The 17,076-nt window shown below is 43.7% G+C and overlaps 1 protein-coding gene across 8 annotated transcripts in view; it reads right to left on the bottom strand.

Moving 5' to 3' along the window:
• The window catches only part of Frmd5 (FERM domain containing 5), a 382,500-nt gene extending 377,620 nt beyond the window's left edge, over nt 1-4,880 (bottom strand). For all 8 annotated transcript variants that reach the window (XM_045157691.1, XM_045157686.1, XM_045157690.1 and 5 more), the window contains exon 1: nt 4,734-4,880. In XM_045157691.1, coding sequence (XP_045013626.1) covers nt 4,734-4,835 — 102 coding nt within the window. In that variant the 5' untranslated portion in view covers nt 4,836-4,880. The remainder of the gene's footprint in view (nt 1-4,733) is intronic.
• Between the last annotated feature and the right edge of the window lie 12,196 nt (nt 4,881-17,076).

The raw sequence follows: 17,076 nt of genomic DNA, 5'->3' as shown, positions 1-17,076 counted from the left end.
ACAGGCTTGCAAAGCCTGCTATCTTAGGTTCAATTCCCCAGTATCCACATAAAAACAAATGCCAAAAGTGGCACATGCATCTAGCATGTTTACAGCAGCAAGAGGGGCCCTGGTGTATGCATATGTGTGTGCACAAGCACACACACACACACACACGCACACACACACAAATAAATAAATAAATGAGGATATATTTTTTTTAAGGAGCAGAAATTCTTAGAAAAGGATCCCAGCCCAGGAATAACTGCCCCTCAACATCCAAAGACTTAGAAAGGGTGATAAGGAAGCACATGATTCCAGCCTGGGATTTAAAAATCTCATACAGACTAATTCAAAATCATTTTAAGGTAACTTATGGCTTAAACTTACTGATTTTCCAAAAAGAAGAGTAAAAATTTTCCCAAATCTGGGCTGGAGAGATGGCTTAGTGGTTAAGTGCTTGCCTGTGAAGCCTAAGGACCCCAGTTCAAGGATCCATTCCCCAAGACCCACGTTAGCCAGATGCACAAGGGGGCACATATGTCTGGAGTTGATTTGCAGCAGCTGGAGGCCCTAGCACGCCCATTCTCTGTCTATCTGCCTCTTTCTCTGTCTGTTGCTCTCAAATAAATAAATAAAAATGATTTTAAAAATTTCCCAATTCTATTTTTAAGTTGAATAGAAAAACCCACAATGCATAGTTTAAATGTGTATTTAAATGTTCCTTATCATTTGTAATCTTTTCAAGTAACTTTCCTTCTAACTATAAAATAAGTACTAATATTTTCATTTTATAGATGAGTAAATTAAGATAAAAAGATATGAAGCAACTTGGGGCATCAGACTAGACAGAGGAAACAAAAACAAGAGTAAGAGTCAGAACAACTTTGGTTTAAATACCTGAGAACATTAGGTAAACTTCTTTGACCTCCTACACCAGTCTTTTAATCTATAAAATAGAAAAACAACTACCCACCTCTCATATGGTTCATGTAAAATATACGTAAAGCACTCAACAGAATGCTTAGTTCGACAAAGGACTCTTCCACCAATTCACAATCCCATTTTCTTGACTTGGTACAAAGCACAATAAAGCCATAATTCTATTATGAGGGAAGCGAGATAGTAATCCATTTGTTCTCCCCCTCCCTCATCCTAGGTCTCAAAACGACCAAGTGGTTGAGCCACAGTGAAACTCAAACACTGGTTCCATTACAGAACTGCTTCTGTACATACATTTATGGCACTAACTTAATAATTTGCTTAACCTAGCTGCTTAATCAGTTATTTTAATGTGTCCCAAGTAAAATCAAATTCATTTCAAGGGTAATTCTACATTTCACTTATCACTAAAAAGTTATTACTATCTTTCATTTGAAAATACGTATTCATTTCAATACATATTTCTATGAAAATTTATGAAATAGGTATCCTTAATAACATATAAACTATTATACCCTGAAAGATCATTAAAAATGTGTTCCTTGGGGGTTGGAGGGATGGCTTAGCAGTTAAGGCATGTGCCTGCAAAGCCAAAGGATCCAGGTTTGATTCCCCAGGACCCAAGTAAGCCAGATGCACAAAGGGCACATGCGTCTAGAGTTCATTTGCAGTGGCTAGAAGCCCTGGCAGCCCATTCTCCCTGTCTGTCTCTCTTCTATCTCTCTCTCTGCTTGCAAATAAATAAAATTAAAATTAATCATTAAAAATATATATATATACACATACATACATATATATATATATATATGTGTGTGTGTGTGTGTGTGTATATTCATTCCTTGGGACAATGGATAAGTTAATTGTTCCATTCAGGTTGACTTCAAAGAGACTATTTCTATTTTCTCACAAATAAAAAGACATGTAGTAAATATGGTAAATAAATACAGAAGTACACAGATAAAATAGATGAGTGAAAAATACGGACCAGATATGCATTTATGAGGCAATGACCTTCAAAACTGGCAGGAGGCTATTAGCAGTGTTCTTCACAGGGGAGCAATTACACTACAACTCTCCTAGACACATACTTATTTCTTCCTGGTCAGCAAATACATTTACATATCAGAAAGATTTAAAGAATAGTCTGGTAACTGTGAGAACCTTCTTTGAGAATAAATAAGGCATCTTGACTATCTTAATAATCACATCCTAAAGGCCAGATCAGTATAACTACTGCATTACGAAATGCTAGACCAATACCTTGACAGAACTTCCTACAGTTAAATTTTACCAAGTGTTTGCTTTGCTTGCATGACTTCTACCCACAGATACATTTCTACTCCTGCAACACCCTAAGTGGTCTCTGACTATCTCAAAAGTCATAAAAATCTTTCTTTCTAAAACAGACAACTTATTTAAGCAAAAGTAGGACATACAGCACTGCAAGAAAAAGGAGTTCAAATTATCACCTAAGACAGGATTGCATGAAATTCTAAAAGTACTGGAACTATTGCTTAACTGAGTATTGCTTAAGGAGCTCACCATTCTTTCCAGATTAATTTTAAAAGACTGTGTCCAGTGCTTGACAAATAAGCACATGCACATACACAAAAACACACTATAAAAATACACAGGAGGAAAAGTTGCTAAGAAAAGCTCAATGTCTAAATAAATGCACAAAAAGCTACATGTAAAGAAAAGTTAGTTTCTTATAAGACATTGTCTTTTTCAGACTTTTCCTAATATGGGTAAAAACAGAGGCAAACAGTGGTGTCAGTGACATTACATATGCTTTAGAATTCCTGTATTTCTTAGATTCTATATAAGAATCACAAACACAATCTACATACCTAGACTGTGGCTATGGCCATGGTTAATTTCCCATAATATGAAATGGTAACAACATAAAATAAGACTACCAGGAAAATAAACACAAGCATACTAGGATACAGTAAAAGTAAGTCCAAAGACTACTTTCAGGGATCATTTCTATAGTTCATAAATGTAAGTCCAGTTAAGTCCTGCTTAACTTAAAAATATTCTTTTATCTTAATGATAATAAAAACTATCTACAATTATAATACCGACCATAGAGTCCATTAACTAGAAAAATAAGTAGTTGTTTTGTTGTATACCTTAAAACCACAAGGTAATTAATCATTTCTAGTGGAGTGGTGTTTCATTTGTGCTCTATATCTTGGCAAAAGTTCATGATCTGCTTCAGAAATGGTATTTTACCATGCGCCACAAAAGTATTCTTAAGATTTATGAAGTCTAAGTCCCATACTGACCTTGACAAGCTAATATATAGATGTTCTGCAATTTAAAACAAACGGATGAAGAGTTTAAATGCTTTTGACAATGTACTCCAATGGTATCGATATGAACTCCATGTTTTCTCCTCCTCCAAAAAAAAAAAAAAAAAAAAAAAAGAAAGAAACAGAGAAAGAAAGCACAACTGTACAGGATACAATAGAAACAAAAAGTAGCAAGCCACTCATTCTGGGAAAGAATACACACCATTTCTATTATATTCAACTATAAAAATTCTTTCACTTGAGAGGATGGCTAGCATCTTTTGAGTATTTAATCTTCATTTAAGTGGCCTTAAAAAGACATTCCATGGTCTCTCTACCCTCCTGATCTTTGGCAGCAGTCAGCACAGGAGGCGAGCTGAGGGTGAGGGGGTGCGGAGGGGAATTGAGGACCAAAGTGAGCAGGAGTCATCAGGGAGCAGCTGCCCTCATCCACGACCTGGGTCTCCCTCACGCGTCCCTATTTTATGCTAGTGAGCACTGTCAGCAGAATAAATGTACAAATGAAGGTGGGTTCCCTGGGGGGAGGGGGAAGGGAAAGATCAGGTGAGATTCCCCACCCCCCACCCCTTCGGGTCCAACTCAATGTGCTTCTCCACAAAGAGCGAGCAGTTCGTGGCGGTGGCGGCGGCGGCGGTGAGCGCAGCATCCTGGGCTGGGGCACTGCGCCCTGTCAATGCTGGCTCGATCTCTCTCCCTCTCTCTCTCTCTCCCTTCTTCCCTCTCCCTCTCTCTCTCTCATTCTTCCTCTCGCTCTCCCTGTCCATCCTGACTTCACGGAGGAGGACAGACCGCGTTCCTGGGAGACGTGCACCCAAGCCCGGTGCAGGAGCCCCAGAGCGCCCCGGAGGACAAAACCCTTTCCAAAAAAAAAAAAAAAAAAATTCTACCACGCCAGCTTCTGACCCAAACGCTGTGCGGCAGGCACGGATGGCATTGTTGGCGTTTCCCCGAGTGTCACCGATTCTTCCCAAGCCGCCGCCAACCCCCCAGCTCCAAGATCTCTGGGACTTGTTGCTAACCGTCCACCCCACGTCGCCTGGAGCCGCCCGCCACATGCAGTTTCTGGGGACCCCCTCTAACGCCAGGGTGGAGGTGCGGGGGGGTTGGCTCCTCCAAGGCCAACTGCTGTCCACGTCTACCTCGGGGAAAGCTCTGAGTCACACGAGCCCGGCAGCAACCACGGCACACAGCGCTATCCCGCGACCACAGACCAAAGAGCGGCTTGGCGGGGGCCTCGCCGGCCCGACGGCGCGGCCGAGGAACGACCTTCCCGCCGCGCCTCCCCACGTCGGACGCCCACCGAGCGGGCCGCCTCGGCCCCCGGCGGGCGCGGGACGCCGCCGTCCTCACCCCGACCGACACGGGCTGGGACCGCGACGCCGCGCGCCCGGGAGGACAAAAGCGCGGCGCCCGAGCCCGGGGCGACCGGCGAGCGGGCCAAGTGGACGGCTCCGGGGGGAGGAGCCGCGGCGGCGGCGGCGGCGCGACGCTAACCTGGATGGTGCAGGTGTACTCGCTGTCGTCCAGCAGCCGCACCGTGCAGCTGTACTCGCGCTCCAGGCTCCTGCTGCTGCCGCTCATCAATCTGCTCAGCATCTTCTCGCCGGCTCGCCCGTCCCCGGGAGCGACGCGGCGGCGCTGCGGACCCTGCACCCGGCGCCCCTCAGCTCCGCGGCGCCGCGCCGGCCCCGGGCACCGGCACCATCACCCTGGCCGGGTCACCGCCGCTGCCTCCTCCGGCCCCGCTTCTCCTCCTCCTTCTCCTCCCGAGCAGCCACTGCCTCCCGCCCCCCCAGCCCAGAGCCAGCGCTGGGCATTCTCTCTCCCCCCACGGCGCCCCAAAGCCCGAGCCCAGCTCGTAGGGCGGGGCCCCAGCCGAAGGGGACCAATAGGAGAAGCACGGGGGAACTGAGTGGCAGGTGAAGAAGCCAATAGGCATAGGAAGCTGGAATGATGAGCAGCCTGAGGAAGCAATCACAGCAGACCAGTCGTATCGAGCCCAGCCGGACCAGCCCTCTAGCGTCCCGAGCCCTTGGCTTCTCTCTTCCCAGTGGTTCGGAGAGATGGTGTTTGCCCTCCACCGTGCCGTGTGTGGACACGGGGCGAGAGCGATGTCTGCTGCCTGGAATGACATTTGAGGTCTGTTTCAGAAGCCAAGTCGCTCGCATCCAGCACCGCCGCGGTCCCTGTCCTATAGGGAGCCACGGTGAAGTGGTGGCACCTGCAGAAAACAAGCACTCGCCGCCCCAGACTATGCGGCCGCCCCACCTGTGCAGTCAGCTCCCAGGGCCTCTGTGTCCGCGCCCCCTTACTGTGATGAACATCTGCTTTACCGCTACTACTTAAGCTGCTCGGACCGCAGAGGCTCGTAAGCACCTGGGTTTAACCCCTAAAAACCCTAACCCTTTGCCTGCTTCCTTTTATTTCCAGAAGACAAAAGGAGACAGGGTGGGCGCCTTCGGCTGGTAAGGAAGAGGAAGTGATGAATCGTTTCCTTGCGCCTTTAGAACTAGAATTATTACATCTTCAGATTTCTACAACGAAATAAGCTATATACACCACACACACACACACACACACACACACACACACACACCTCCTTTCTTTTGTGACCTCCACTGTCAGGTTCGGGTTCTCAACAGAGGATCAAGACAGTTTCTTGGGCCCCAAGGTTTTATTTAGTGCCAGGAAAGCCTAGTGGGATACGAACCAAAGGAGGAGGAAGCTTTAGAAAGCCGGGAAAGACTAGCCAGATCCAAGGTAAAAGAGAAGGGAAAGCCTGGGAACCCTGAGGAAGGAGAAGGGGAGACTTTAAGGGATTTCAGAAAGGGGAAAGGGTTGAACACCGGTGACACAAGTCTACATGACAGAGGAGGAGGATTCTTTTCTAGGTCTAGATTTTATGGCCACTTTCTAGGGTCCTCTGGAGTGCCTGCAGAAACTTCTTCAGGGAAGTGAAGGTTGGATTGCCACATCCTCAACCAGGGCCACAGGGAGAAGCTTTCTTTCCTAATCCAAATCAAATGCTGAAACAGTAAGGCTTAGCTGATTGCCCTAACAGTAGATTACCTGGTCATGGACACACTTGGGAGTGGTTGGACAGAGAGGTACCTTTCTTGGAATCTAACACCCACATCTACATACTTTGAAGTTTCTTACCAAAGCTTCACGAAGAGACATACTCTCTCCTTCAAAGATTTCCTTGGAGGGAAATGTTATAAAAGAAGGATGTCGTAAGGATGGGAGATGGCTCAGGGGATCAAGGCACTTGCTTGCAAATCTGTAGACCTGGATTCAATTCCCAAGCCACCCACATAAGCCTGGCCCAAGGGTCTTGTGTTTGTTTGCAGTGGAAAGAGGCCCTGGTATACTCATACATACATACATACATCCACACACGTGCAAATAATTTTTTTAACTTTACTTATTTATTTGCAAGCAGAGAGAGAGAGAAGGAGAAAAGAGAGACAGACAGAGAGAATGGGCACTCCAGGGCCTTTAACCACTGCAAACAAACTCCAGGTGCATGCACCTCCTGTGCAGCTGGCTTACGTGGGTCCTGAGGAATCGAACCTGGGTCCTTTGGCTTTACAAGCAAATGCCTTAACCACTAAGCCATCTCTCTAGCCCACAAATAAGTTTCAAAGAAAGAATCATGTTGGGATAGAGGTGTAGCTCAGTGGTAGAGCCCCTGCCTGGTATGCTCAAGACTGTGGATTCCACACCACTCAGGGAAAAATATTAATGATATAATAAATAACTCATTTGAATTGACAAAATATGCATAATTTCCTATTACTTTTATTTGTATTATTACATCCACAAGACATGTAATATTAAAAGCCTTCATTAGGTTAGGGGAAAAAAGTGATTGATTTTTCATCTCTGTGGATCAAACCTAGAGCCTTGCTGCTATATTGTGTTTTTCCTCCTGGGATAACATCAAGGAGTAAGGAATCGCCTGTAGCCATGGCAACTTTGAAGCAGACAATACAGTGATGATGTGGGAATTTGGGGTGTCTTTGACAGTGATGGAGCCATTCTTGACTCTGTTGAACATTAATCCAGGAGTTAGGGTATTGGACAATCATGAGCACTCAAAACTTTTACTGAGGCAGTGGCCTCTACATTCTTGTCTTGTGAATTTGATGAATTAAATCCACAGACCATAGCGGGTTGAGCTTAGAAATAAGTTATAACAGTGTTTAAGAGAATGAAAGAAAAGGCAGAGCTCCTGTGAGACAGGATGAGCTTCCCTCCACCAAAGAAAAAAAAAGGGGGGGGGGGAACATGCCTGGTGACTCTGACTGGGGTCATTTATGGAAATATACTGGTGGGGGCTAAACTGATCAGTCCAATTCCCATGCCAGGTGTCTAAGCACTTTGTAATCTTATTCACATCTTTCTAGGGAAGCAAAACTCCTTTAAGGAAGACAAGATAAGGAAAAACCAGATCCCATGTCATATGTTTAGGTACCTGATAATCTAACTCCCATCAGTTATTAGGGGAAAAGAAATAAGGAAAAAACAGATCCCCCACTTACAGACTGAAGGACATTTCTTGCTTCTAGGCAAGAAGAAAAATTGTTCACTTTGGGAGCTATCTTACCCTCAGGTACCTAGCCAATTCTCTATCTCCTATTTATTATCATTCCCCACTCAGAAGAGGTAACCCTTCCTGTTGTTAGGGAATCAGAGCAATGGCTGATCTGGCTTCTTTGAGCTGAGTGAGGTCATTGGCTATAGCAGTTGGGCTACCCATCCAGTGGGCCTAAGAGGCTCCAAAAGTGCATTGATGGTATTAACTGTCAGGTATAGTATGGGAAGAAAGTTAGATAAAGTTGTTGGGGAGAAAAAAATGAAAGCAAGAGGAGTAAGGGAGAGTTGGGCAGTGAGTAAAATTGGGGCTCAGAGGGGCCTTTCAGGCTCCCATTCTCTTAGAGCTTCAGGCCTTGCAAAATGATTGAGGGGACCCAGGTAGATGGAGTTAGATTATGGCAGAACCATCTTGGTGTGAACTGACTATGAATAAGAGGCAATAAAGTTAAAACAGCAGCTTAGTGTACAAGGTCTAAAACGTAACATAATTACTATAATCAGAAATGATAGACACAATTCTCTTTTGCTATGAAGATATAGAAATCTATTTCTAGAGCTGTTTATAAAATCACACAGTAGTGTCTGACATGGTCTGAATCTGTACTTACAAATCTTTAAAAGCAGATGTGAAATTAGCAAAATTATTAGGAATATATACACAGCCTTCAATCTTAATAAAGACACAGATGTCACTCTGAATCACTATGAGCACATCTAGAGCCACACAACAAATGTCTTCATCATCGGAACTTAGGATTTAAGAAGGGAAATTTCCTGGGCCATGTTACATAAAATTTTAAGCCATACTTTTCTTTCTGGCTATACTCTTCTGCTAAATGTTTAAAGCCAAGTAGGTAGGCCAAATTTAACCACATATATAAACAGGTCAGTTTTGCCTCTTTAAGATAAACTTTTAGCGTGGAAAGATAGTTCAGTGGTTAAGGTTCTTGCCTGTAAAGCCTAATGACCCGAGTCTGATTCCCTAGTACCCACGTAAAGTCAGATGCACAAGGTGGCACATGCATCTGGAGTTCATTTGCAGCTCTTAGAGGTCCTATTGTGCCCATTATCTCTCTCTCTTTCTTTCTCTCTCTCTCTCTCTGTCTCTCTCTCTCTCTTCCTCCCGCCCTCTCTCCTTCTATTCCTCCCTCTCTCCCTCTCTCTACCAGGTGTGGTGGCACACGCCTTTTATCCCAGCACTTCAGAGGCTGAGGTAGGAGGATCACTGTGAGTTTGAGGCCAGCCTGAGACTACATAGTGAATTCCAAGTCAACCTGGGCTAGAGGGAGACCCTACCTTGAAAAAAAAGAGAAAAAAACAAACAAACAAACAAAAAAAAAACAAACACCAACATAGTAAAGCAGAATAAAGTCCTGACATCTCTGTTTTAAAATAGTTTCCATTGATCAGCCTCAGGTAAGTGCAGTGCAGCTCTCTTTTCTCTGTCTGGAATCACCCTGTGGGTTATTAGGCATGTCCCTATGAAAGGACTCATTCTTTCTACTCTTGGGAATATTTGCAATATATTCCCTGTAGACTACCTTTTAAAATTAGAGGTGTCGAGCCAGGCGTGGTGGCACATGCCTTTAATCCCAGTACTCGGGAGGCAGAGGTAGGAGAATTGCCATGAGTTCAAGGCCAACCTGAGACTACATAGTGAATTCCAGGTCAGCCAGGGGCAGCGTGAGACCCTACCTCAAAAAACTGGAAAAAAAAAATAGAGGTGTCTTCTTATCTCTCAGGAAAGGACACTTTGAGCAGTGGCCTTGGCAGCCTGGTCAGCCTTCCTGTTCCCCTTTGTGGTTTTTCCTAGGCCCTTTAGACACTCTTTGTATGTGTGGGAACCATCATTTCCCTCCTCCCTGTCCTCAGTTCATTGAGGACCCTCCTGGTATTCCCCTTGGGAATATGGGTTATAAATTGTAAGAGCAGCAGTCAATCATGGTTGGGGGACGGACAATGTCTCTGGATACCCCTTCCTACCCTGTGACTCTTACAATCTTTTCCATCCCCCCTTCCACAATGTTCCCTGAGTTTTGGTCGGTGTGTCTTAAGTCTACTGTAGTATTAAGTTCTCATCAACTTCTGGATTTCTGCTTTGATATGTTTTGAATGTCCTCGGTGTCTATCACCATTGCCCCTGGCACAGGTTGTCAGGCTCTCTGCTAAAGCAGCACTCCTTTTTTTCTTTAATTGACAACTTCTATAGTTGTAGACAGTAACCCATGGTAATTACTTCCCTCCCCCCCGCTTTCCCCTTTGAAAATCTACTCTCCATCATACCAAAATGGCCTGGATATTCATGACTTCGCAGTGCCTGACAGTACTTACACAAGACCATCATAATAGGAGGAAAAGATGATGACTTTGAAATAAAAGTGGCATTCTTGCCGGGCGTGTTGGTGCACACCTTTAATCCCAGCACTCAGGAGGCAGAGGTTGGAGGATCACTGTGAGTTCGAGGCCACCCTGAGATTACATAGTGAATTCCAGGTCAGCCTGGGCTAGAGTGAAACCCTACCTCAGGGAAAAAGAAAGAAAGAAAGAAAGAAAGAAAGAAAGAAAGAAAGAAAGAAAGAAAGAAAGAAAGAAAGAAAGAAAGAAAAAAAAAAATTTTTTAAAGCAGCATTCTTAGGCCCCCAACACCTCAGCACTGAAGCAGACCAAAAATGAACCCATGGCTCAGGGAAATCTTGCGGAAGAGGGGGCGGAAAGAATGTCAGAGTTACATGTTGGGACATGATTTGCAAAGACATTTATCATACTAATAACTGGGGGCTAACTCCACAATGCATGACCCATTTTCATTAACAAGGAGGGTATAATGGGAGGGGGTAGATCACAGATGAGCCTAAATAATGGTACCAAACTGCCTGTATTTACTGAAAAGAAAACTAATAAATTAAATTAAAAAAAAATAAAGCAGCATTCTTGCTTACCTTGCCAATTCCTCTATGATGCCACCTGGACCTTGGCTGAGGCATAAGAGGTAGCTCATTTCATGATAGGGAGCTGTCTTTTTCTTGTCACACTGATGGATTTTTGGTTCTTCCTAGTTTTTGCTGCCTTCTATAACAGAGAAAAAAGATTCTTCTACAGAGAGTGAGAGCAGCATGGATTAAAGGAGATAGACATGGTTAATTAGGAGAGATTTTGATAGGTATATCCGCTATTTTGGCCAGAGACTTTTGGGGGTTTCTCACTCAAGTCCATGACCCTCATATCCATAGGATTCCGACTTGGTTTCCAGTACCAGCTATGAGTTCCTTCCCATTGAGCAGATCTCTTAGCCAATAAGAGAGCCATTGGTTTCCTACATAGGCTGAGTGCCACTATTGCACAGGGGTATATATTTTGTCTTCTGGTTGATTTTGTATAGCAGGATCCCTTGCTTATTTATGTCATTGATGTCTGTTTCCCACATTAGCTCATGTAGCACTTTCCAGCACTATCAAGGCTGGAAATCAGGGAAGTAGCTTTCTTCCAGATTCTAGCATGATCTCTCAGTGTTCTGTGTCAGCCACTGTAGTAGTGCCTGCAGCAACGGAGTCTTACCTTTTACCACAGGTGAGTCATCAAGTGTTTTGGTAGAAGCCTGCCTTATGGGGAGTTCTTGAGTCTCTCTGAACACAGCTCACTGCGGGGTGTAACCCATTTCTGGCATTAGGAATTACAAGTCAAAGCAAGTAGTTTGGGGATTAGGTTTCATCCTACCCTCTCTGGGGTCCCAGATCATCCCCACACACTCCTTTTGGGGGTTATATCTTTTACTTTGCTATCCAGGAGAAAGGTTTCTATAGTACTAATTCATGTTGACTTTAGTTTGTGCATATGAGACCCTCCCTTTCTCTTCCTCTCAAACCCTTTCATCCTTATTATCTGTCCCTTGAGGTGCCTGTCAGGTATGCATGCAACACAAGCTGCTCCAGGTTAGGAAGCACATATGATGGAGGATGTGCAGTGTTTGTCTTTCTATGCCTGTGTGAATTCACTTCATATGATTTGTTCTACATCCATCCATTTTCCTGCAAATTTCATTATTTCGTTTTTCCCTACCACTGAGTATAATTCCATTGTGAATATTTACCACATCTTCATTAACCAATCATCTCTTGATGGGCGTCTGGGCTGATTCTAGATCCTACTTAGGGTGAATAGAGCAGCTACAAGAGCCTCTGTAGTAAAGAGTAGAGTTTTTAGGGTATATGACCAAGAGTGGTATAGCTGGATCTAATGGTCAGTCTATTTTCAGTGTTTTGAGGAGGCTCCATACTGGTTGCACAAACTCACACTCTCACCATCAGTGGATGAGGGTTCCTCTTTCTCCACACCCCTGCCAGCATTTGTTGTCAACTAATTTTTTCCATGGTTGCCATCCTGACTGGGGTGAGATGTTTTCTCAAAGTCTGCATTTCCCTGATTGCTAAGAAAAATTGAATGCCTCTTTTGATATTTATTAGCCATTTGAATTTCTTCCCCTAAAACTGTTATTTTTTTTTGAAGCATGGATTTACTTTAGCCCAGGCTGGCCTTAAACTCATGGTGATCCTCCTACCTCAGCCTCTGGAGTGCTGGAATTAAAGGTATATGCCACCCTGCCTGGCTATAACTGTATAATTTTGAAACATAGGAGTCACACATAGTATATTTTTAAAAACTATAAGTACAGGTTAAACATTTTAAAGAATGTTTTTTAAGTAAGGTCTCGCTCTAGCCCACACTGACCTGGAATTCACTATGTAGTCTTAGGGTGGCCTTGAACTCACGGAGATCCTCCTACCTCTGCCTCAGTCCTGAGTTTTGTCAACAATCAGTTTGTTAAAGAGTTAAGTTACTGTGATAAACATTGCACTCCCACCAGCAGTGGATGAGGGTTGGAGTCAGTTAAGGGCTGGAGAGATGGCTCAGGAGTTAAGGCACTTTGCCTGCAAGGCCCAAATGACCTGAGTTCAGTTCCCCAGTACCCACATAAAGCCAAATGCATAAAGTGGCATAGGCATCTGGAATCTGCAGCAACTGGGGCCCTGGCATGCCCATTCTCTCTGTCTGTCTTCTTCTATCTCTCTCTGCTTGGAAATAAATAATAAAAATATTTTTAAAGCCATTTAAGGGATGGAGAGATGGCTTAGCAGTTAAAGCACTCATGTTCAAGTTTCCAGGTCCAACATAAGCCAGATGCAGTGATGCAAGTGCACAATGTCGCAAATGTGTACAAGGGAGCACATGCATCTGGAGTTCGTTCACAGAAGCTCAGCTAAAGGCCCTGGCACACCCATTCTCTCTCTTTCTCAAAATAAATAAGAAGGTTAAAATTTTGACTTTTTAATAAAGTCTGTAAAGCCATATAAAAACAAGAATTGAAATTTGGCTTTTTTTTGCTCATCATAAAGAATAACTCAACTATTGCAATAAGCATGGGCAAACACTTTCTATCTAATGCTAAAAGCACAAAGAGAAATTACTCTAAATATACTGTAAACCAAATTCTAGTCATTTAGTATCTTCTTAAAATGTATCTCTGTACTGATGCACACTTTCAGTGGTTTTTTAACCCTTGAGCTGTTTGCTGTTCTTTCCTTTGTCATAGATCCAGGGGGAAGCCTGATCCAGGACAAAGGTCCTGGTGGACACATGAGATAAACCTACTTTGGTCTGAAATAGGAGGGCCTAAACTTCCTCAGAATCAAGCTCAAAACAAGTTTAAACAGCACATGATATTTTATTAATATAATTTATACTACTGTGAGCAAGAAAAGTGAGAGAAAACATGCAGAGAGCCAAAAATCTCAGTATGTTAACCCTGATTTAAAAGTCTCAATAGGGCTGGAGGGATGTCTCAGCAGTCAAGGCTATTGCCTGCAAAGCCTAAGTACTTACTGGGCACTTTGGTGAGCATAATACATATATTTAGCCAGACACCAGCAGACATCACCCCTCTAGGGCTCATAATTTCCCCTGTCATAGGTTCTCAGTATCAGGCATGTACTCCCTCCTGTGGAGCAGGCCTCCAGTCCAATTAGAGAGCTGCTGGTTTCCCCCATAACAACATGCCACTATTGTACCCATTGGCTCCTTTGGCCTGGATGGCCGGATTTAAGACTTGCAACATCCACTGTTGTTTATCTCCACTGGTGATTTCTCTCTCTCCCATGGAACTGCATGTGGTGTAGCTTTTTCCAGCTTTCTGTCAGCTACTCTACACAGAGGAGGTTTTCAGCTCAGCTCCATCAGGAATTCTCAGTGACCTTGCTACACAAGTATGTGGAGTCTTCAGCAATAGAGTCTTACCATTTATTCTGGTGGGAAACCAAGAGCCTCAGCAATGGCCTGTAATATTTTGGGGGCATCAGGGAACTCCCTGGCTAACAACTCACTGGAAGGTATCCCATCCCTGGTGCTGAAAAATTTCTAGTAATCTATGGCTTCTGGGTGTGCCATTGTCCAAAACAGTATGTTTCTATATGACTTATTCATACTCTCTTAGATTTACATTAGCCACCCTCTCCTACCTTTCCTTTACTCAGTCTCTTCCCCTGACCTCACTTAGGCCTTTCCACCCCCAGTAATCTGTTTAGAGCATACTTTACCAAGGCACAAACTCAGTCAATGTGCCATACAGCATGCACATATACATCCTGCTTCTAGCTTTACAAGCAGGGTGAACAGAAAGATTAGTATGGCCTCCTGCAGAAATTTGCCAAACCTACCATCTACCTAGTTTCAAAGGTGCCCAATTCCCAAGCAGAAGAGACATATAAAGAAGAAAAAAGAGTTAGGAGATAGAACAGATCATATCCCCTGCCAGTAGCTGAGGAAGGCAAAAAGGTGAAGGATAGATTAGGTCCATGTACTCACCCTCCTTCAATTTCTGGCCAATGCACCAGAAATGATATAGGAATTTGGGGTATCTTTGAGGATACAGAGCTATTTTCATCTCTTGGTTATGAATAAACCCAGGAGTTAGGGTACCAGATGGTCACAATCACACAAAACTTGAGTCAGTGGTCTCCAGGTTTTTGCCTTATGAATTCCATGAATTAAATTCACAGACCTTAGAGGGTGAAGTGTAGAAAGATTTTATTATAGAACAAGAGAAGGAAAGAAAGCAGAGCTCCTGTAAGACAGAAGGGGGTCCCTAGAAATAGTAAACCCAGTTGTGAGTCTGATTGGGGAAATTTACAGGAAATTACAGGATGGGGCTGAGCTGGTCAGCCAAGTTCTCATGCCATGTATCTAGGCACTTTGTAATTTACTATTATTTATTTGCAAGCAGAGAGAGACAGAGAGAGAGAGAATGGGCACACCAGGGCTTCTAGCCACTATAAACAAGCTCCAGATGTATGCACCACTTTGTGCATCTGGCATTACATGGGTACCAGGGAATCAAACTGAGGTCATTGAGCTTTGGAAGCAAGCACTTTAACTGCTGCGCCATCTCTCCAGCCCCTGCCCAAATAGCTTTTTTAAATAGACAAATAATCAACTAGGTATGTAATCTTATTCAATTCTTCCTGTTAGATTTTTTCCTTTAAGAAAGAAGAGATAAGAAAAAAATCAGATCCCATACCATATATCCAGGCACCAGTCATCTTTTTTACATCCTCCCAGTCAGCTTTTAGGACAAAAAGAGATAAGAGGAAAACATGATTTCTGCTCCCACTCCAGACTCAAAGACATTTCTTGGTCCTACCCAAGGGGGAAAAAAATCTGTTTACTTTGGAGACCCTGTTACCCTCAGCTGCCTAGCCAGTTTCTGTTTCCTATTCCTTAGCATGATAACAAGGCCTATGACCATGGTAATGGGGCTACTGCACTCCCTAGTAGATGGAGGACAAAAGAGTCACAAAACCTTCACCTGGGATTCCAGTTGTTGTTCCCTCCTGCCTTTCCCCCAGCTGCAAGTGAGCTTAGGAGGTGCTAGACTATATAGAAAGTAGGTTAGGGCTGGAGGGATGGCTTAGTGGTTAAGACTAGGACCACGTGCCAGGACCCACATTATCCAGATGCACCAGGGGGTGCACACATCTGGAGTTTGCAGTGGATGGAGGTACTGGCACACCCATTCTCTCTCTTTTTCTCTCTCTCTCTCTCTCTTCCCCTCTTTCTCTGTCAAATATAAAAATAAAATATTTAAAGGTATGCACCACTACAGCTGTGTGTACAACACCTTTAAGAAAAATAAAAGAAAGTAGATTAGCTAGAAGTTCCCATTGTAACTCCTCTTACACAAACAAGGTCCTTCTGGGTAACCATCTAGGCCTCAGCTGCATATCTTAGTACCCATAGCAGTAGCCACACAACTTCTGTGATGGCTTGCTGCAAACATCCTATTTGGGCTTCTCTCAAGAATATTAACATATTCTCTAGTCCTTCCACTGCTCTCAGTTCATGTCCATACTGATGCAATGGACCCCTGCATCAATCAAGTATGCAGTCTACACCAGCATACCAGCATGCTGCTCCATGATACAGAATCCATGAGGACATTGTTTAGGATGGGGTGGATTTTACAGTGATGCAATGGTTCTGAGTCACCCATAATCAGGTAAATAACCCCCCCATCCATGCTCTCTGTTACCCCAATAAACTAAATGGCTTGCCAAAATTGGATTCTGGTGCAATTGTATTTTGGTCTGTCTCCTGAGCCCTATATGAGGTGAAAAGACAGGTTTTTTTTTTTTCATCTCCCAAGGGAAAAAGTTTCATTCAACACCTGCATATGCTACATAATTGCTTAATGATAGCTCTATCCTCAGCTATACCCCTAATCCTTGTGTTTTTGAGAAAATATTTTACTATTTGTGGCTCAGGCTTGCCTTGAACTCACTATGTAGCCCATGCAATATTGAAAAGCATCCCTGTGAGATTACAAGGGACACCATCAAGCTGGCTCCTGACCTTTAAACTATGCTTCTCCACTATTGTATTTAGATTTCAACATGTCTCTCTCCTTCTCCCCATCCTCCCTTTCCCTCTCCAGTTATCACTTCAGTAGCCTGGACTGCTCTTCTTATGGTCATATCCTCCCTTGGCACATTTAATAGTCATTTACATTCAGGCCAATACACTAGATATTCTACAACAACTACATCCCAAGGGAAGATCTGTAAAGACATTAGGAATTTAAGGAAGATCATTGTGGTGGTTTGAAAGTAAAATGCCCCCCACCCACTACCACATAGTCTCATGTACTTGTGATTTAGCCTCATATCTAACCTCCAGCCTCTGGGAGGCACAA

Source organism: Jaculus jaculus, chromosome 8 (assembly GCF_020740685.1).
Source record: "Jaculus jaculus isolate mJacJac1 chromosome 8, mJacJac1.mat.Y.cur, whole genome shotgun sequence".
NCBI lineage: Eukaryota > Metazoa > Chordata > Mammalia > Rodentia > Dipodidae > Jaculus > Jaculus jaculus.
This window is presented reverse-complemented; position numbering and strand designations above follow the sequence as displayed.